This window comes from Euprymna scolopes, chromosome 42 (assembly GCF_053919585.1).
Source record: "Euprymna scolopes isolate OS-2025 chromosome 42, ASM5391958v1, whole genome shotgun sequence".
Taxonomy (NCBI): domain Eukaryota; kingdom Metazoa; phylum Mollusca; class Cephalopoda; order Sepiida; family Sepiolidae; genus Euprymna; species Euprymna scolopes.
The window spans coordinates 29,686,261-29,709,466 of NC_136523.1; the positions used below are offsets into that span (position 1 = coordinate 29,686,261).

The window sequence follows — 23,206 nt, forward strand, 5'->3', positions numbered from 1 at the left end:
TTTACCGAGTTGTTCTTGTGTTCGCAATACAGTGAAACAAATTTCTTTAATGACTTGACAAAAAAGTTCCAACATCATGTTCGTCTCCGTACTCTGAACACCCGTTTGAAAATACATCTCCACCGATGAACTGTTCCAGACATCTTGGTCAATCTTATACAAGTAATGATCACCTGAAATGATAAAGAAAAAACAAGGATTGGCCCAGTGGGGGTAGGGAATTATGACGGTATGTGATATGAAAAAAAAGCATGGATGTGACTAATTGGAAAACCAGCTGAAACAAGCCGCATGTGCATGGTCCCCTTCTGGTGCTGCCTGTGAGATAACGCCACAAAAAATATTGAAGAAATAATAAATGTGAGAAGTGTGAAGGGCCAACGTTGCCTTCATATTTTCGTGAAGTTTCAGAAAAATCTAATGGATGGAGCAAAAGTTATGGGGTAAAAAGTGTCATTTTTTTTTTGCAATTTTGGGGCATTTGTGACCCTTTTTGAGCTCCTAGGGATGCTGAATCCCAGTGACAGACGATGCAGTTTCACGCCTTAAGACATGTATATTTTAATTCAACACCATGGAAAACTACTATACAGGTATACATATCAAGTTCTTGAGTAATATGAAAAAAGAACTCCAAAAATGCATGTTTTTTTAGTCCTAAAAATCCCAGAGGGATGCGAACCAGAATTTTGTCACCATACTGAATTTATATTAAGAATAATAGCTTCCACATTTTGACCAAGTTTCAGGAAAATCTAATGGATGGATCAAACGCTATGGGTAAAAAAGCATCATTTTGAGGCATTTTTGACCTCTTTTGAACCCCTGGGGATAATGAATACCAGTGTAAATGGATAACAGTGCAGTTTCAGGCCTTAACACACATATATTTGAGATGACTACTGTGAAAAACAAGTATATAGTCCGAAATATCAAGTTTTTGTTAAAAAATATGAAAAAAGAGCCATAAAAAGATGCGTTTTTAGCACTGAAAGTCTCCAGGGATGCGAACCAGAATTTTGCCAGGGTCACCCATACTGGATTTATATTAAGAACAATGGTCTCCACAATTTGGCCAAGTTTCCAAAAATTCTAATGGATGGATCAAAAGTTATGGGGCAAAATGTGTCATTTTTGGCCATTTTGGGGACATAACGGGAATTTTTGTAAAAAAACTTTTTTTTACTGTACACATCTATTTAATGAACTACAATTTGTGGCAAAATTTCAGGAAAAACTAATGGCAATAGTCCGAACTAACTGACCCATGGAAACCACTGAAAACATAGGTCTTTCTCCGATAAATTTGGGGGGGGACCAACAAAGATTAATGCCATACCCTCCATGGGTGTGAAGAGTGCAGCAAAAAACTTTTTCCTAAACGACTCCAATTAGTTTCAGCTAACAAAATCAAAATTATGAAAAAGACATTGAGTTTGCATGTGGATGAGTGAGTGAGCTTGTTGAATGGCATTTCAACCTCTGGAGGTCATTTTATGGCAAGAAAAGATTTAATTGTTTTTATTGTCAAATGTGTTTGTGTCTTCTACACTATCAATAAATATTTAATTGTTATTTGTTGGTTGCAGAATGTACATTTTTGGTGCTTCCTCTATTTTTATTAGGTAGCAATATGTAGTTTTGTGTGTCCGATTTGTACTCAGTTCAGTACAATCTCCTCTCTTTATCCCTTCAAAGCTGTTTGATTTTCATTTTTGATTGATGTTCACGTAATTTGTCCTTTGTGCATGTATTTCATTTTCTAGCCACTTGTTTTCCAGATATTCCTTAATTTTTCTTTTCAGGTCTGTATGTGGGATTTTGATATTTGGATTTGGTAATTTGTAGCATCTCTAGCTAGTTTGTCTTTTTTTTTCATTTCCTGGAACACTAACATGGATTGGTGCTCAGACTATTATAATTACAAACAAGGCACAGTGCCACTTGGATGTAATGTAGTTGAAGAGTAAAATGTCTGTTCACATTATACTTGAACTTCTGCATGTCAGTACAGTCAGGGAAGCAGGGATCTGGGAGGGAAGTTGGTTTATATAATGTCCATTGTGGTCTGTTATTTGTTTTTTGGTGTAGCTATGTTGTCTGGTTTTTCATTGATTTGGAATATCACTTATCTTCTGTATCTGAAGGAGAATATGCTTTTTGGTTTCCCTGAACAAAAATTTACCAATTGTGGGTTTAAGGTGGTTTCATATGTTGGGTTTTCAGAATTGCTTTGCAGATTTACTGCATAATGTAAAGCTAGTTTTTTAACATCTTAAATGTAAGGGTGATTCATGGGCTTCTGCATACAGGTTTTCCATTGGTAATGTTCAATAGGCTTCCAGACTAAGTTTCAAACCTGTATGGTTAGTAATTTTTTTAAGTAAGATTTGCAAGAGGATCTGTATATGGCATAACTGTAGTACAGTTTGGATCTGATATGTGTACAGTACAGTCTACTTTAGATATTATTTTTCAGATTTTTATTGCTTTTAACCATTTTTGTTTTAAGTTGCTAATATGCTGCTTGTAGTTCAGTTTATTATCAAAAGTGATTCCTAAGAATTTAGTATGTTGTACTACTGGTATTATTTGTCCATCTAGTTTGAGATGCAAGTCAAGGTGGTATTTTTATCTCCTGCAGAAGTGGAAACATGTGGTTTTGCTTTTGGGTAGTTTAAATCCATTTTGACTAATACAATTGTCTATTTTGTTGAGGTAGTGTTGCATTTGTCTTTCTATAATTGGCATATTTAGGTGATGGACAAGTAATAAAAAATCTTCAACAAATAGTGTTTTTGTTTCAAATCCTATGTAAATAATTTTAGTTATATCATTGATTTTAATTAGAAATAGAGTAATGGATAGTACACTACCCTATGGTATCCCTGTTTATTGTATGTATTGGTCTGATGTTCTGTTTCTTAAGCATATTTTATATGTTCTGTAAGAAAGGAATTCTTGGATAAACATTGCTAGGTTTCCTCTGATTCCCATATTGTGGATGTCTTTCAATATCCCGTATCTCCATATAGTATCATATGCATTCCTGATCAAAAAAGATTAAGACATGATTGTTTCTTATTCGACTAATATGCTTGAATGTTTCTAGTTTGATAAATTGTTGTTAATACTTTGGTATTGTCTGAATCCACTTTCGTGTTTGGAAAGCGTTATATTTTTCCATATGTCATACCATCCTTTCTATTGTTTTACAGATACAACTTGTTAGAATAATGGGCAATAATTAATAGGGTTGGAGTGGTCATTTCATAGTTTAGAAATTGGGATGATATTTGCTTCAAGCCAGCGTTTGGGAGGGTGTTGGCTTGGTTTGGTTTTATGGCATATCAACCTTTTTATTTTTGGTTATTTAATGCCAAGTCTCATAATTAAAATTTTTTTTGTCATGTGTTAGATATTTTAAGTTAGTCAGTAAAACAAGTTAGACTTTTTTTGGATCATTAGATGATGTGTATTTTTTTGGGGGGGGAGGGAGGGTAAAGTTGGATTGAGTTAAAATTATATTATTTTGTATAAATTTACTTTTTCAAAAATGTTAGCATTTTGTTAGAATTTATGTTTTTAAATAGTTCTTTCATATTGTTGACATTGAAATAATTTTGCCAGATATGCCAAACATCACAATTGTTTTATCGTTATTTCCATGGCAGGTGTTCGTCTGAACTCCAATCTCTGGTCCCCCCTCGCCAATCTTTCACGAAAAACACCCATCTAGCTGAATCCACTGTGAAAAATTTCCCCCACTCTATATCTGTGCCTAAATCAAAACGCGGATTCCATGAACAAAGCTTCTTTCTTAGAACTGCATGCCTATGGAACTCTGTTCCGTCTGCCTGCTTCCCACCGGACTACAACTTGGATGTCTTCAAGTCCAATGTTAACAAATTCCTGGTGGACCGCCCCCTTAAGTAGACACTTCATCAGATCTCCACACTGACGTGGTGTACTTGCAATAACTCTTATCCCTGAGTGGCTCCCGGGCCTTGATAAGTGGTGATCACTGTGTAAAAAAAAAAAAAAAAAAAAAAAAAAAAAAAGAAAAAGAAAGAAAGTGTTTTACCATAAAGGGTTCTTGACATGCTAAACATTCTGGAGGGTTTTCTTTTTTAGTGGGAAGGAGTGGGTTATGTGCACGTGTCTTATGTGAATACCGGCCAAAACCACTTCCTCCTTGCGCAATTTTCTGAAATCTGGCAACCATTCTTCTATTGTGTGTTTGATTTTGAAAAGTTTACTATTTTGACAGTTATTCCATTGTTCTTGCCATTTCTTTGAAATGAGATTATTAATTTGTAGTCAAAGCGTGGAATTTTTATATAGCTTATATAGAGTTTTAGTGCATTCTTGGCAGGTATGTCAGCTTTTTCATTGCCCTGAATTCTAAAATGACTGGAGATCCAGCAGAATTTTATTTTTGTTTTGTGAAAGAGTATTTTTTGTGATAGGTTAAGGAGTAGTGGGTTATTTAAATTTTGGTTCTTTAAGGATTTGAGTACTGATAGGGAGTCTGAAAAATTATAAATTTAATGTGGGTGAGGTCAGTAATGAGGTATAGAGCCAGGTCTATAGTTATGGCTTCAGCACTAAAAACTGAAGAATAGTCTGGTAGTTGCTCCTGTAAAGTAATGTTATTGGATACTACTCCGCATTCAGTTCTGTTGCTGTCTTTGGAACCATCTGCGTAGATATGCTGATGGTATGGGTATTTTTCCCTAAATGTTAAGTTTTTCTTGATAGGTTAGTGGATCAGTTTGACCTTTTGGGAGCTTGTTTAGTTCAAGGATAATTTCAGACTGTTTTAGTAGCTAGAGTGGAACGCTTAGTTGGTTGACATCATGGATGTTGGTGATTGTGATACATGCGTCTTCCACTAGTGGTTTTATATAGAGACTAAAGGTTTTATAGCTTTTACTTTTTGGTCAAATAGGTTTTAGTATTTGGGATTGTGGATGCACTTATGGGCTGGATTTGTTGGTTGCGATTTTTTCCTATCACAGAGATAGTAATTTAGTGGGTTTGCAATACAGTCGTAGGCAGGATTGTCTGGGCAAGAGAAAATTTTGGTCAAGTATTGTAAGGCTAGTTTGTTGTGTCAAATTGATAATGGGGGTTCGTTAGCTTCTACAGAGATTATTGATGGGAGAAGTTCAGAAGGTTTCCAGTACAAGCCTTAGGCCCTGATATTGAATGTCTTTATGTATGACTTTCTAGTGGCACCATAAATGATCTATATCATTTTAATAGGGTTTATCTGTTTTTCTCCCCAATCTGCGTGGGCAATGACTCATTAGCTGGAGAGTTTTGTTACATTTATTTTTTTGGTATTTGATGCAAGGGATGAATGTAAGTCTTTTGTCTAATACTAGCGGGGAGGGGGGTACCCGGCATTGCCCGGGTGTTTTTGGGTGTGTGTGGTTGGAGGGGTTGGGGGGTGTTAATGAAAACCTAAGAATAACCAAAGTAAAAAAAACAGAAAAACGAACGTTAAAAAATCTGAAAACACGTGAAAAATGGCTTAAATAACCCTGCTCCAATATTAAAATTGAAAAAAAAAAAAAAGACATCTCACACCACGATTTGAACCCAAAACCTTTATATAATGAGGCCGCGCTCTAAGCAACTGAGCTAAGACAACGTGCACGAAATTAGATCTTTTTTTTAATCTTTAAACTAAATCAGGTTACGACGTTATTTGCGCATACGTAGAACCGAACTTGTCATGAGAGGACGGTTTTTGCTGACCTTCCCTCTATAGGAAACTGCTGATTTCAGAGTGAAGAAATTAACGTTTTTGGCCAATTTTTCAATATTTGTCGAGCGAAGGTTGGAAGTTTAAAATGATACCGATCTGGTAAAAATCCGTGACCCGTGTCGAAAGTTTTTGCGAGACATACAAACACATATACATACAAACAAACACACATACATACACACATTTTCTCTTTTATATATATAGATTAGCCCAAAAAGTTTATGTTCATCTACAACAGGAATCTGGGTATCATCCAATTTTAAGAGGATCTGGGTGGAGTTTTCTAAACTGACAAAAGTGCATGCATTTTATTTTATTAGTGGAAAATCTGAATCCATTCTCAGTAGTACATTTTTTTTATTTTGTCAATGCATTGTTGAGGTTGATGCTCACTTATGTGGATATGCCTTGAGCTATACGCAATTAAGAAATCATCAACATATAGTGAATAATCCACGCCTTGGTTTATGCATCCAATGATATTGTTAATTTTTAGGTTAAATAATGTTACAGACAAAATACTTCCTTGCGGGACTCCAGTTTCCTGTTCCATGATGTCCACGAGGAATGTTCCTACATGGACATAAAATAGTCTATTGTTGATAAAGTTGTTGATGAAGATGGGTAGTCTTCCTTTCAGTCCAGCTTCTTTGAGATTTTTCAGGATACCATACCTCCATGTGGTATGATACGCCTTTTCAAAAGCAAAGAAAATAGCAGTCAATTTTTTTTTATAAATGACTTTTTAATAAAAGTTTCCAATCATTAAGTGATCTGTAGTGCGCGGGTATTTTGGAAGCCGCATTGAAAGTTGGTTATTATTTTATTAGTTTAAAGAAACCAAATTTGTTTAGTGTTTACCATTCTCTCCATTGTCTTGCACACACAGCTTGTTAGTGATATTGGGTGATAATTAAGGGGTCTGTGCAGGCTTTCTTATTCTGGTATGGGAATGACTGTGGCTTGTTTCCATAAAGCTGGAAGATTGCCATTGATCCAGATGTCATTAAGAAAGTAAATACTTTAATGGTTGATCTGGTAGTTGTTTGAGAATTCATGTTATCTCATCTGGTCCCTCATGTTATTGACACTTTTTTAATGAATCCTTTAGTTCATGAATGGTAAAAGGTGTGTTGTATTCTTCCTCATTATTACTTTCTGATTCCTGTTTAATAGTCTGGAATTTTTTATCGTAATTTTTGGATGATGAACTATTTGCAATAGTATCTGCAAGCATGTTGGCTATGTCCTTTTTTGGGGTTATTTTGTTATTATTATTATTATACAGAGGTGCTTGAGAGAGGAACTGTGTTTTTTCCTGGTATTTTCCATATCATATTCCATAGTTTTGTCTTTGATATTATTGGTTTTAGACATAAGGTTCTTCCAGGATTCCCATTTGGCTCTTTTATTGTTTGGCATGCTTTAGCTCTGCATATTTTAAAGTTGTTTAAATTCTGAGTAATTGGTTGGTTGTTGAAGTTTCTTAATGCAGCATGTCATAGTCTGATAGCCATTAAACCACAGCCAATTATACTTGGTTGATGATTTTGTTTTAGGTATGCATATCTCAGCTATTGAGATGATGGTATCTGTAGTGAATGATCAGGTCTTTCCAAGTAGGAGTTTGTGTTTGCATAATAATTTGAATTTATTTCAGTTAGCTTTTTTTAAGGTTCCAGCAAGGAATTTTTAGGTTATTTCAGAACCAAAGTGTTCTAATGTTATTGGGAAGTGGTCACTTCTATAGATGTCCTCATGCCTCATGTCTAGTTGTAATCCATAAAGATACTAGGATCACTTAGACAGAGGTCAATTGCTACAAGTTTGTTAAAGGTTGTTTTTTTTGTTATTATATATGCAAATCTGTTGCCAGGGATGCTGGGAAAATGGTGGGATCCTTCTACCGCTCCTGAAGATATCTCACTACTGATGCAATTCTCTATCTGTATAAAAGCAAAGTATGTCCAAGGATGGAGTACTGCTGCCATATCTGGGCAGGAGCTGCTAAAAACATCCTATCCTGCCTTGACAGAGTACAAAATAGACTTCGTGGTTTCGTGGGGGATGCTGTTTTCTCTTCCCTGCAGCCTCTCTCCCACAGCAAGACGTCGCAAGCCTGTCTTTGTTTTATCGTTATTTCCATGGCAAGTGGTCATCTGAGCGCCAATCTCTCGTCCCCCCTCACAAATCTTTCATGAGAAATCCAAACGTAGATTCCATGAGCAGAGCTTCTTTCTCAGAAGTGCACGATTGTGGAACTCTCTTCCATTCGCCTGTTTCCGACCTGACTACAACTTGGATGTCTTCAAAACCAACATAAACAAATTCCTGAGAAACCGTCCCCTTAAGTAAGACACTATCAAATCTCCAATACTAATGATTACTACAATACTATCTCATTGATTACTGTACACGCAATAACCCTTATCCCTGAGTGGCCTCCAGGCCTTGATAAGTGGTGACCCCCATGTGTATAAAAAAAAAAATGCATAGGTTGTTGTTGTTAATATTTTCTATAATGATTCCTTTTCTGTCTGTGTCTGAGCATCCCCAACTAGCATTATGACTGTTAAAGTTGCCTAATAATAAAAAGGGTTAAGGGAGTTGGTTGAGAAGTTTTTCTATTCATAGAGTCATTTGGAGATAGATGTAGGTGGTTGTGACAGTAATTGCCTGTAAGTTAGTTTGTAGATTTATTTGGCTTTGTCCCGTGTTTTTGTTAATGGAATAGATGTTCCTCCAGAAACTATTTGATTTATTTGTTGTGTGGTTGTATTCAGTGAAGCCATGGAGATTGATTTTCAAATGGTTTATAAAAAGGTCTTTTGTAGGCATATTATTGTAGGGCAGAGATCCATTGGATTATTTTGTCGGTCAGTTTAATTTTATCTATTTGATTTCCTTTTGTCTTATTGAGAATAGGGGGTCGTTATTTTCTATTTGATTAGTCTGTCATCTATTTTCACTGTTTCCAATGTTTAAGTTTATTTTGGTCTGTAGGTCTTGTTTTTAATATGGAGCAGGATCTGTTTTGGAATTTTCAGTATTTTTTGTTTGGTTGATGAGGGGTTTGATTTTTTTTCTCTTTATGGGGTATACTAGGTGTTAGTTCATTTAGTTTTGGAATGTTGTTAGTTTACGTGGGTTTTTATTTGAAAGCTGTGTTCGGTTTTTGAGGTCTGGTGGGATTTTACTTTCAGCTGTTTGAAACTTATTTTCAAATCTTGACACTTCAAAAGCATGTGGACCTGATCTCATCCCAGCTGTGCTATTAAAAAAGTGCTCTACCGAAGTAGCTCCAATCCTCTCCAAACTTTATAACAAATGCCTTAATGAATCTTGCTTTCCTGCCTGCTGGAAAACTGCTTCTGTTGTACCAGTTTTCAAGAATTCTGGCGAAAGAACCGACCCAGTAAATTACCGCCCCATTAGCCTCCTCCCACTTTTGCCAAAATATTTGAGTCCATAATCAACCAAGCTCTAGTCCATCACCTTACAGATGCTAAACTTTTGACCGACTAACAACATCAATTTAGGCAAGCCCGTTCCACAGCAGACATTCTAACTAATCTCCAAGCGTATATACCATTCACTTGACAAAGCAGGGGAGGGTAGAGCGGTAGCTCTAGATATATCGAAGGCTTTTGACAGGGTATGGCATGAAGGTCTTCTCAGGGAAATCAGATCATATGGTATCACTGGAAGAATACTAAACATAATTAAATCTTTCTTAGATAAGAACAAATCCAAGTTGTCCTTGATGGTCGTACATCTAAACAATATGATATAAATGCGGGAGTGCCTCAGGAGTCTATCCTTGGACCTCTATTATTCCTAATATTCATAAAATGACCTCCCTGACAAAGTTGTCTGTGAGATGGGTATATATGCTGAGGACACCACACTCTATAACAGACACGACAGGAAAACAAATGAACACATATCTAAAGAAATGGCAGAAACTCTAGAGGATGACCTCCAATCTGTAGTGGAATGGGGACAAAAACGGATGGTCACATTCAATGCTGCCAAGACTAAACTTGTTTCCTTCAATAACTACAAGAAACCTTCTCTACCACCACTAGCAATGGCCAAAGACTCTTTATCTGAAAGCACATCTTTTAAACTCCTCGGCCTAACGTTCACAGGAAACATGAGTTGGAACAATTACATTGAGAACATTGCCTGGACCGCTGTGAAAAAGGTAGGTTCTCTCTACCATGCTAGAAAGCTACTAACGCCCGAAAGTATCCTGTACCTCTATAAGGCTACTATTCGCCCATGTATGGAGTATTGTTGTCATATTTGGGCCGGTGCATCTGCTACTAGTCTCTCACTCCTAGACAAGGTTCAAAAGAGAGTTGCCAACCTAATAGGTCCTGAACTTTCATCCAAGCTTCAGCCTCTGTCCCATCAACGTAATGTAACATCCCTCTGCCTGTTCTACAAGTACTTTAACGGTGAATGCTCCGAAGAACTGCAAGCACTTGTACCCCCTCTACGTAAATACCCCAGACAAACCCGACAAGCAGTAAAATCCCACCCCTTCACAGTAGAGATCCCTAGATGTAAGAGAGACTTCTACACCAGTAGTTTCTTCCCCAGAACCACTAGACTTTGGAATTCCCTTCCAGGTTCCTGCTTCCTCAATTGTACTGACATGCAAAAGTTCAAGTGTAACGTGAACCGACATCTTGCTGCCCAACTCCCCACTTAGTACCCTTGTAGCCTGTGTCCCTAATAGTAGTCCCCTACATCAAAGTGGCAATGTGCCTTGTTTGGGGTAAAAATGTAATAAAAAAAAAATTTTTTAAAGTACAGCTTGAGTTATGGTAGTTGTCATAAGGAGGCCCTCAATGCCTCAAGTAGTTTTTGAAATGTCTTTATTAGGGTTGTGATTCCGTTTTGTTCTGGGTTTTGTTTTTTGGTTGCACCCACATACAATCTAATTGGTTCCGTCATGGATGGTGGTTTCAATGATCTTCCTGACTTCAGTAAATTTTATGCTTTTTGTATATTTTAATTCATTTACTCTTTTTTCTTTGATCCAGTTTTGGCAGAGAGGTGAGCATGCTGGATGATTTTCATCATAGTTTGGGCATTCTGTTTCCTGGTGCAGTATTCTTCATCGTGGTCGAATTTTTGGCAGTTTAGGCAGCAAAGTGGTCTGGGGATATATGTTTCTACTTTAATGTTAACATATCCAATTTTGATTTAGTTGATGGGCTGAGAGTATTGAAGGTTAATATGTGTTTCTTTATTGTTTGTACATTTCTTTTTTTTGTAATTCTTTTGGGGTCTGTGGTTAGAAGCTAAGAAAAAACAAGTCTTAACGTGGGTGCTCAGTGAGTGAGTTCAGGCAGAGAAAAGGAAAAACAAAGATGGCGGCCAGCATTTTATTACGTGCGTTCTCGCATAATCTCGTGTGCACGTGAAGCTGAAAACTACAAAACAAGCTTCATTTCTCAGTGCGGGGTGACTCCAGATTGGGCAGGAGCGTTGGCGCAACGGGAGTGGAGATACTTTCTGAAATGATAATCCTTTTTTGTGTTTCTAAGGTGACCCCCCCCCCCCCCCATTACGGAGGTTCAGGGTCTATGACTTTTTGATTTTTGTAGATTGTTTTTATTTCTTATAGAGAACAGTTGTTTAATTCTGGACATTTGATGACTCCTTTTGAGGTATTGAAGGTTTTGTGACGGTAGGTTTTGATGTTTATATCATGGAACTTTGTCTATGTTGAAATTTTTTCGGCACTATTTTTAGTAGATACTTGTACAAGTAAGGTTCCATTTTTTTAATTTTTTATTTGCTTTCAATTTATATTTTTGTTAATAATTTTTTGATTAGGAATGGAGACATTTTGATTATTTGTGTACTGTCTTGCGATTCTAAGATTATATATTCAAGAAAGACTGTATTTTCATCTTCATCGCTTTCTGTGTTTGAATCTGGATGAGTTTTTTTTAATATTTTTTAGAAACCATACAAAATATTATTTTCTTTCATCATTCCCACCCTCCTTGGAGCCCTATATTGAGAGATAGTTGGAGGGAAACCCATTTGCCCAAGCATTTCAGGGTTACAAGAATGATACACTCAAACAGTAAGCGTAGCTGATTGATCGAGTTGGGTCTCTCCAACCACCCATCAAGCCAAAGTAAGGGCCAAAGTGGAGTCTTGCAAACACTTGGATCCATGTTGTGAGGTGCTCAGCCACCAGGATCCCGTTCTAGAGCATTACAGGTCGCCACCTACGGCCAACAGGTGGCCCTATCGAGGGACTCTTACTCTCTGCAGGAGGGCAGCCGGTGTATTCTTGGAACCCAACAGTGGGAAATGTTAAGGAGGAAAACCCAATTATTCCAAGGATACAAAGAAGGTACACTCACACTAGTAAGTGACTGTTAGCATTTCAAGTTTCTGTTTTCCTGATCCATTTTTGATGAAATTTTTATAATCTATTCATGACAGCTCTAGTAGATTGACTCTTGCCACAACCTTCTGGTACTTATTTATGCTCTATTGCTTGTTTGTGATTAAGAGTCAGACGATTTTGGATATTGTCTGATGGTTTATGTTGTCCAAAGTAGATGAGTTATGCAAGTATTGAGGCTTGACGTGACTAGTCGATTGATCAGATCTTGCCTCTCTGACTGCCCGTCTAACTCAGGTAAGGGCCAAGTGGTGTGTTGTGAAGTGGGGGTGCTAAACCGACTTCCAAGTCCTTCAACCACCAGGATTCCATCCTAAAGCATTTACAGATCGCCACTCATGGCAGATTTTGATAATCTACGAGAAGTTCTAATGATTTAAGTGAAAATCCACTTTGTCGAGATTTAGGAAAGACAAAATTGCACTAGAAAGCTGAGACTCACATACCTGGGTTTGGTACCTTAGTATAAAAGAATATAGCTGTTGGGTTGTCTAAAAATTAACATCAGTGAACAATAACTATTAAGAATTAACAGAAGGATGTTTTAAAGATAAAGTAGGAGGATGAAATAGACCAATGAAAGTAAATGCATAAAAACTTACCATCACGCAACTGATGCTCTCTGTACCATTTTTGTTGACTTCGAGGAAGAGGTTTCACCCCCTTCTTCAAAAAGGTTTCTTCCATCATACTGAGAAGATCAAGAGCTTTCTAATTTTGAAAAATCAAATAGAAATAAGTAAAAATAAAATATAATAAATTTAAATAGAAAATTTAATAAAGAAAAAAATAAAATAAATAAAACAATAAAATTATAAACCGTTATTTAAAAGCAGATTTTGTTTACAATAATATATAGACACATTTTCAATAAAGATGTGTGTGTGTATATATATATATATACTCTCACTTTAGTGTGTGTGTATTTTGAATCAGGAATTTAAAACACAATCAGAATCAGATATATTAGAATAATCAATAGTAAAATACATACATGTGTGTGTGTGTGTGTGTGTGTGTCTATTGTAGCAGCATGAAAATTTAGCCTGATTATTTCCGGTAAAAATAAAACATGGATGTTCATGCATTTTGCTTGTAATAGGTGTATTTTCATACATAAGCTTTCCTCACTACTGTCATGCTAAGTAAACACTGCAACTATATACACACAATAGATTATATATATATATATATATATATTTCTGTGGAAATATCTTTTTATATTTAACCTTTTATTTATACCAATTGTTAATTTATAAAGCTCAATGTAATTACAGAGCATATAACAAATAGATGACAAAAGTCTATATTCCTAAATATCGTAATAAAAGAAAAATTAAACGGTAATTGTAACTTTCCCAATTTTCGGATTTTGTAGTCATGCCCATATGCATTTTATTTTCTTTTGATGGGTTAATAGGTGCTATTTTTTCTGAGGAGTTAAGGGCAAAATAGATTCACTGATATAATTAACTGAATGATTTTGTGCTACAAAACAGGTGCTGTCAAGAATTGTGAATGCCAACGTATTTGAAGGAATAAATTGTAAAATAGCCAACATCATGAAACTTAGGATATAGACTTTTTGTTATATATATATATATATATATATATATATATATATATATATGCATGTTTGTGTGTATAGGGGTATGGATTATTATCCGAGTCAAGTAGGTACGTTGTTGTTTTAATTTTAAGATTTTGGAGTCGCTTCCCTTTATTGTAGTTATGTCAGTTATTGATTTTTTAACTGTCTTATAAATAAAGATGACCGTTTCACCTGTTTTTTTACTTTTGGATTTTTTATATGCATTTTCTTGTAGAATCGAGTTTAATACCTTATGGTATTTGCATATGTGTTTCTTTTAAGACATTTTCTGTGATTTAGTTCTGTTTTTTAATGGAATTTCAGACTATTTTAGACAGACATTGCAAGTGCTTTTTGTAAGGTACTTCTGAAAATTCTGACTTGAAAAGTTATGTTCTGAAGGTGGCGTTTATAATTTTTATGATTCCATGTCATGTCCTAAAGTAAATGTTACCTTAAAACAGCTGTAAACGACCATAATACCTTTGTGTATGCTATTTATTTGGAACTTGATTTGAAAAGAGTTTTCAATTGTCAAAAATAACCCTCCAAAGTAAATAAAGCATATTTTAAAGTTCTCCACCCTTGGCTAAATACATTATGGAGACTGACTTTTTTTAATGATTATATTTTCTTTCAGTGGACATGAGGTAAAGATGGCTGATCAAAGTTAAAGGTGAGAAGTCTGGAGTTCAGATCTTGCAACCGGTGGTAGTTATATATAGCCATACTAATAATACTTGGTTAAGATAAAACAAGGATATATATATATATATCAGGTTGACAAGAAAATATTCACAGTTTTTAATTTAAATTCAGATGAACATATCTTGACTCAAAAGTCTATTGATCAAAATAAGCACCATCAGAATCAACACACTTTTGACAACACAAACAAGTGTATTTATGACAGCAACATAAAACTCTTGCGTTTTGGTAGCGATGAAGTTGCTGAAGGTATTTTTGATTGGAAGCATTTCTTACGCAGAAAGATGTCAAGATGCTTAAAAAAGTGGTAGTCAGTAGGTGAAAGGTCTGAAGAGTATGGCAGATGAGGCAGAGCTTTGTAGCCCAATTCATTCAACTTCTGCAACATGCAGTCGGGCATTGTCAGAGGAGAATTGAGCCTTTTATTAACTAATTCTGATTGTTTTTGTCAAAGTTTCTGATGCATTTCATCTATTTGTTAATGGTTTTGCCTGCATTCAAAAAACTAATGGCGGGGACTGGTTGCAGACCACTAAACAGCATGACCTTCTTTTGATGCAACTCTGGCTTTGGGAAGTGTCATGGAGCTTTGTCTGCATCTAACTACTGAACTGAGCATCACCAGTTCTCGTAAAAAACGCGCTTTACATCGCAAATCACAACCCGGTTGAGACACGGGTTGTTCTTGTTTCGTAAAAGGGAAAATGACACTTCATAACAGCATTTGTTTTAGTTGTCATTCAATTCGTGAGACATCAATTTACCAGTTTTTTTTTTTTGTTTTCCAATCTCTCAAGTTCGCAAACACTTGTGTATGGATTGGAAAAATGAAAAAAAAAATTTTTTTTTATATCCGTTAATTCGCGTGGCCTGTCGACTGAAAGCGATTTTATTTTTATTTTATTAACAATTTGAAGTTATTTTGGAGTGGAATTTGAAGCTCATGTTCTATAATTATAAAAATATATTAAATTATATTTTCTTAATAAACAGATTCACCGGACCTATATAAAAAAATTTTTTTTACCAGACCCATTATATAAACAAAGAAAATTGCTCCAGGAAAATGCCTACTTCGGACAATTACCTTGTGACATGGATTACTCAAAATACAGTCTGGATCATTTTACCACACGGCTATCAAAGACATTCACTTCGGATTTTACCATGCAATTTGGATGTGAATTTTTATATCCTTTTCATTAACTTCTCTTACTCTATGATATTTAAATACTTAAACAATTTTTAATTGTGATTTTCCATGTCTTACTGACTTTAGCAAATAAGATGTAAACCATTATAACTATTTGCTAATATTTTCTCCTCTGAAGAGATGGTAGACATCGAAATCCTATAGGATAAGGAGTTATATTTCAATTGTATTCTTTGTCTTACATAGAATAATAAAAATCTTTTGATTTGAAATTTAAACATTTCACGTCATAAATTTTTTAATTTATTGAATGACTAAAATTTTATATATATATATATATATATATATATATATATATATATATATATATATATATATATATATAGACACATACATATATACACACACACACACACACAGTCAGTTTGTAAAATCAAAAAGTGTATTACCTCTTTAGTGGTGTTGCCATAAACCAAACCTTCTATATAAACTTTCGACAATAAAAGTGGAATGAAAGCCTGCAATTGTTCACATGTGATGTCTGTAAAAATAAAAAAAATTATTTTATTATTAGAATCCTATGAGATAAGTAATTTGAATATTTATTGGCCTGATGAAAGCCAGAGGAATAGTTGGCCAAAACGTTGTGAAATAACAATTATGTAGATGAGGATAACAGTCCGCAAATAAATAAATAAAAATGAAGAATGAAAGAGAAATTTTGATACGTTAACCTGAGGATATGTGTTGCATGAATAGACGCGATACGAGAATGATATGATAAATGTGTAATGAGAAACATTTTCTTATGGAAGTCACTCCAGCCAAAGCATAAAGCCACTTGATCTAAGGAACTAATCGTGTTGATAAAAAGGGAGGGGAAAGTACAATCATTTCAAGATAAACTAAGCCTGGAAAAGCTCCTACCACCCATGTTTAATCCCTTTGATTCCAAACAGGCTAGCCCAATAGGAAAGGGTTACAAGGCTGAAAAATGTCTACTCCTAAATAAGATAGATTTATATTTGATGACCTCAGCTGAATATTAAATCGTCACAGTATAGAAAGATGCGTGCAGAACATAGATTTTGATGTTATAGCCACATTGAAAGAATGGATGAGAATAAATGTAGAACAGTTAAGATAACAGATTCTGTGCACATGGGATGGGCAAGAAAATCATAAGAGGAAGTAATGACAATAGAAAAAAAAGAAAAAAGAATAAAAACCTAGCCAGAGATAGGTTAGTTTGGAAGTCATTTTCTAAAAGCTGCCCAACACATGCCAGCATGTAAAATAGATGTTCAACCAATGATGTAATAAATACTAACCTTCAACAGCTTCTAAGAGTTGATCTTTACTCCAAAACTGTTCATTCATTAACATGAACGTATAATAGATAGCATGCTGATGTGGTTGTTCTGCATTGAAGTTACTCAATGAACGGGAATACTATAAGAAAAAAAGAAGATCAATTAACTATATATTTTCACACTATATAAAAAAAAAAAACAATTCTCAAATAAATATTGGGTCTGATTGCAACCATGTACCCTGTGGTAATTCTTCTAAAAATAAGACGTTACCATTTTCAAGCAATTACATGTAATCATCCTGAAAATAAAAATAAATGGAAAAGATAAATTTTTAAAATATTTTAGGCCAATGAATTGGTGGGTGGGGGTGGGAGGTAGGAATCATTTCTGAAATCATGCCAGCATCTGTGATTGACTGCTATAGCCCAAAAACATGTATTGTGGGGTTTCTTCATCATATTGGCCATGGAATTCCAGTATGGTTGGTCTCAAAGTGCAAAGTCATAGTTTACAATAAAAACAGACACAAGCATTGTATAAACTTGACATGTTAAACATGCACATATGTGTGTAGTTAGTTTTTTGTAAACTGTAACATCATTTGGTTTGTTTGTTTCTTTCTTTTTGTTTAACAACCTATCAACCTTTCTATGGTCATTTAAGGTCATGCAAATTTTGTGGAAATTTTCGTTTGGTTTTGTTTTACAGCATATCAATTTTCATTTTTATTAATTTGATGCCGATTACAGCGATTTGAATTTTTTTTTTTTTTTTTTGCATTAGTTATTTAAACTCATTCTGTAGATAAAGATTATATTTTTAGGTATTTTTTTTTAAGAAATGTTAATATAGTCTTTGGATTCACTTTCTCAAAAAGTTCCCTCAAAGTTGACATTGTAATATTTTTTTCGGATATGTGAGAGGTCGCTACAATCTTGAAGGAAGTGCTTCACCATAAAGGATTTGTGGCATGCCAAACACTCTGGAGGCTCTTCCTTTTTTAGCAGGAAGGAGTGTATTATGTGTGTATGCCCTATTTGAGTGCAGAACAGAACTACTTCCTCTCTGCATGATTTTCTGTATTCTGGTATTGATTCTTTTAATATGGGTTTGACTTCGTGGAGTTTGTTATTTTGTAGGTTGTTCCATTGCTCTTGCCATTTTGGGGTAATGAAATTATTAATGAGTTGTTTGTAATCTGTATGTGGAATTTTCATATTGCTTATATTAAGTTTTAGTGTGTTTTTGGCAGCTATGTCCGCTTTTTCATTTCCTTAAAAACCAAAATGACTGGGGATTCAGCATAATGTTTTTATTTTGAGAGAAGGTATTTTCTGTAGTAGGTTGATGATTAGTCGGTTGTTTAAATTTTGTTTTTTAATGGATTCAAATGTTTTAGAAATCCAGTAGGAAAGTGGGCGTGGAAAAAGAAAAAGGGAGAGAATGGGCTGTTGTTTTTGGGCTTTGCAAAACATGGTTGAGTTGTGAAAAAGAGAAGAAAAACAACACCACTGTTTTTCAGACACCCTTCTCTGATAACACCATTGGATGCAGTTTAACGTCTTGTCTAGGACAATGAAACATTGTATACATGTTCAGATACCTAATAAGAAAATATGTCTCTACAAATAATACATATATATTGGCATGACTAGGACACATATCTTTCACTGTCTAAAATATCACCTCAGCTCCATCTAACATTTAATTGCACACAACATTACCAAAAGATTTCCAAAATTATATATATATACTGCGATCTTTACTGTTTTAAATTGTAACCTTCAATTTCCAATACTGAAGCCTTATTCATTCAAGCATGTAAATCACCATCAACCAAGCTCAATACAAGGGAGAAGAGTGTATATTAAAATGTTTATAAAACGTTCTTATTTGACTTTCATAATAAATTCAGTTTTCATTTTATAACTTCATAATGAGCCTGACAATTACTCATGAGAGTCAAAAATGTTTGCAAATATGGCAAGTTCTTATTTTCACTGAAGCACATTAGATTGTTAAATTGGAGCAAACAAGAACTTTCACTTCTGTTTAATCAAACATGTATTAAGGATAAAATGTTACCCAGAAAAGTAATATGGTTAAGATTAAACATGGAAAAGTAAAAGGACTAGCTGTTAAAACTGGAAAAGAAAAAAAGATATTCTAGTAAAAAAAATATAAAAAATTTATAACTTAAAATATTAAGATTTTTTTTAATTCAATTTAACATTATATAATCAATTCTTAATACTGTAATATTTTAAGTTATAAATTTATTATATTTTTTACTAGAATATCTTGTCTTTCTTTTCCAGTTTTAACAACTAATCCTTTACTTTTCCAGGTTTAATCTTAACCATATTACTTTTCATGCTCGCATTTTTCTATGTAATCCGTGATTTTTCCAGACTTTGCTTTGAAATAATATTTTCTCTCTGTTTCATTTGTTACCTCTCTCTCTCTCTGTGATTTCTCTCTTTTTCTCTCTCTGAATTGTGGAGTTTATTCAGCAGTTAGTTTTTGCCAGTGAGCAAAGATTAGTGTTTAAACACAGCAACGGTGAATTATCAGTGACAGTACAGCTGAGCGACAGATCAGGACAGCAGTGAATTATTAGCGGCAGTTTTTTTTATATCTTGTTACGTCATCATCTACGCTGTTCCCAGCTGGTTTGAGGTAGCATAACAGATTTGGTTGCTATGGTAACCAACAGCCAATCAGAAAAAAACGTAGCTATGTTCCTTACAAATTCTGAGAATTTTTTAGCACAGTAATTTTATTAAAACTTTTTTTTTTCAAAATATAGCTGAGAAGGTGACCCATGAACTGTAACAATTGTTTGAAATTTGGTCACAAAATGAGTGACCGGTGAAGTTTTAAAGCAGTTCTAAATGAGTAAAACTAACACTTAATCATATATTCAAACACAGTAGTGTTTGAATATATGATTAAGTGTATATATATATATATATATTAAGTGTATATATATATATATATATATCATTCAAACACAGTAGTGTTTGAATGATATATATATTAGTGTTAGGATAATTAATCTGAACCAGAATTGGAAAAATCCAAACATTTTGAGGTATTGAAGACAGTATTGAAAAATTGGTGCATATTTTCCGATGTCAAAAAGGATTCCTTTAATTATCTTTTTTATAAATTTTGTTTAAAACAAAATCTTCCACTGCTGGTAATAATAAAATAAATATTTATTGATTTTAAACTACCAGTATAGCTAAAATCTATAGATCATCCTCCACCACACGTGTTTTTACATTTGAGAAAATATATGTACATTTAACATGTTTTTACAGGAATCAAGAAAAATAACTTTACAGTTAAATATTTAGAGATTTATAAAGAATCGGAATCCGGTATTTAATACAGAATCGGTAACTATATCAAAATCGATAAAAATATTGGAAGCCTCTGATCACTAATATATTTTCTCATTATAGATCAAATATGGCTGAAGAAAACTGTTGAGTCATTTATAAAATATAAATAAGACTAGATAGAATTTTCAACATTAAAAAATGATTTTGTGCCTTGTGGGGAAGCAAGTAAATAGAAACAGATATTTCCCTTGAAGAGTACCTTGATAGACATAAAAAACACTTACCAATTCTTTAAGGATGGCAAAACGTTTTGGGTCGACCGTGAAGTTGACAAGTTTTTCCATGATTTTCTTCAAGAGCACAGATTGCTTATCATTGTAACCTTTGACACACAGCTGCAAAGAAAAACAAATGAATAATAAATAATTACAAAACACAGATATGAGTGGACAATGGCAAAAAATTTAAAATGATTAATTTTGTGTGAAACTTAACAGAATGAAGCCACATTTTCAAATCATTCTACCTTTCTAAAGCAGTTAAATCTCACTCTCCTGAAAAAATTTTTTTTTAAATTGATACGGGTGATAAATTCTATGAATTGTTTTGGGGAGGAGGAGGAGGCGTCACGCTAAAAAATCAGTAAAAATAATAAATAATTACTTATACTACCATAAAACAGTAGTAAGTCTTTAAGTGGTTTACCCTATTATTATCCTAACGTTCAAATAGAAATCCTCTCTCCTACAAGAACTCTCCCTTAATCACCTTAAGTTTGAGTGGCAGGTGCCACATGCCCCAAACAATGAATTTCATTAAACTATGCATCATTATAAAACAGCCCTAGTAGCCTTCTAAAATAAAACAAAAGATTATCTTCCAAAGCCAAAAAAATTGTTTAACTGCCCTAATAGCAGAAATTATACTGTATTTCTGGTCCATTTTATGTTAAATTGACCTCACTCCATCTAAATTCTAAAATAATTGTTTATTTCATCTTCAAGTTTTTCAGAATCAAAAATATTTTAATACTTTCAGTATGACAAAAAAATGTTTTAACTTCACTTTTGCTTTTAAATTTGTTAAATTCCATTCAAATTAGATTTTTGTGAAAAAAAAAAAAAAAAGAAAAAAGTTCAGTTTTTTAAATACATGTCGGTTTAACCAGCATATCCACCTTCTTTGGGTCATTTAATACTGTATATAATAATTTTAATTTTTAGATGCTTTCGACTTGATTTTCGCTGGCTATATTCGAGTAATGCTTTGGTATAGTTTGTTATTCAATGGTATTTATATTTTATGGTAAAGATTTACTCTTTTTAGGAAATTTAGAATGGTTTTTGGGGTTTTCTTTTTTAAAGAGTTCTTTTAAGTTTGTGGCCTTGTACGAGGTCATAGCAGTCAAGTAAAAAGTATTTCACCATATAAGGTTTGTGACATGGTATACATTTGGGAGGTTTTACACTTTTTAGTAAATAGGAGTGAGTTATATATGTGTGTCCTATCCGGATATGTGATAAGACTACTTTATGTGATTTTCTGGCATCTAATAGGTTTTTCTTAAGTACAGTTGTAATTTACAAGTTTGTTGTTTTGCCAATTGCTCCAGTTTTCTTGCCATTTCTTTGTAATAAAATTGTTTACTGAAGGCTTGTAGTCCATATATAGGACTTTTATGTCGCTTATTTGGAGTTTTAGGGAATTTTTGGCCACCATGTCAGCTTTTTCACTTCCACGGAAACCATTGTGACTAGGAATCCAACAGAAGAAAGTTGTGTTGTATGATAGAATGGATCATTTATAACAGTTTGATTAATAAGGGTTTGTTTAATTTTTGATTTTTTAATGATTCTGGTAATGAGTTTACAAATATAAATTTCTTCGACTTTTGGTTGGTGATATCCAGAACCAAGTTTATGGCTGTAATTTCTGCACTATAAATTGAGGAGTTATTTGACAATCTTTTCTGCCGAATAGAGTTTTCTGAAATAGCGGCACATCCTACTTTGTTCTGATCTTTGAAACTATCCATGTAAATGTGTGTCCAATTTGGGTAAGAATCCAGAATATTCTTTAGCTTTTCTCTATAGTTTGAGGAGTGAGTATTGGATTTAGTATATATTGTCAGGTCTAGTACAGCTTTAGGTTGATTTAACAGCCAGAGTGGGAGCTTTGAAATTTTTCTCGTGACTCCTGGTTTGATTTATTTAGTTTTCTGTAAGTGGTTTTATTGTTTCTTCCAAGTAAAGATCAAAGGATTTAATGGGTAGATCAGTAAGTTTGCTATACTAAGATACAGAGATTATGAAGGCATAATTATTTTTACTGGTTATTATCCTAAAATGAAGATAGACATTTCAGATTTCCTAAATTGGGTATTGTTTGATGTCACCCTTTTATCTTTTATGTAAAAAAAAATCAATAAATAAAAATAAAACAAGATACTCACCGACAAACCGTAGAGCGTGTTATCAAGAGAGTAGTAAAGGCCTGCAATTTCCGCAGCATAAGTGTATTCATTAAGGGCGTCTCGGAATGCAAACACAAATAGTTTGGTCATATTGGCATGCACTGGGTCAACATTTGAAAGAAGACTAGAAAAAAAAAAAAAAAGTTTAAAAAAATCATGTTCACTAACCTTGAGTAAGTGATTCTCTTATATAAAGGGGCACAGTAAAAAGTGATTCTTTTATATAAGGGGTACAGCAAAAAATGATTTAAAGAGGAAGAGAAAAAAACAAGAAATCAGCAAGAAATGCAAATGAGAAAGAAAACTAAAGTCCAACTAAAGTGATAAAAAAAAGTAAGGAGGTAATACTCTTAAAGATTTAGCAGAAATAAGCTTTTTTTTCTTATTAAAAAAAGTGAGG

The 23,206-nt window shown here is 33.9% G+C and overlaps 1 protein-coding gene across 1 annotated transcript in view; it reads right to left on the reverse strand.

Annotated features, from left to right (window-relative positions):
* LOC145266977 (insulin-degrading enzyme-like) overlaps positions 1-23,206 on the reverse strand; it is a 110,078-nt gene that overhangs the window by 16,406 nt on the left and 70,466 nt on the right. Inside the window, exons 19-24 of the mRNA XM_080122817.1 lie at positions 22,786-22,930; positions 20,618-20,728; positions 16,999-17,119; positions 16,117-16,208; positions 12,818-12,926; positions 6-173 (exon numbers count right to left, since the gene is read on the reverse strand). Coding sequence (XP_079978943.1) covers positions 6-173; positions 12,818-12,926; positions 16,117-16,208; positions 16,999-17,119; positions 20,618-20,728; positions 22,786-22,930 — 746 coding nt within the window. The remainder of the gene's footprint in view (positions 1-5; positions 174-12,817; positions 12,927-16,116; positions 16,209-16,998; positions 17,120-20,617; positions 20,729-22,785; positions 22,931-23,206) is intronic.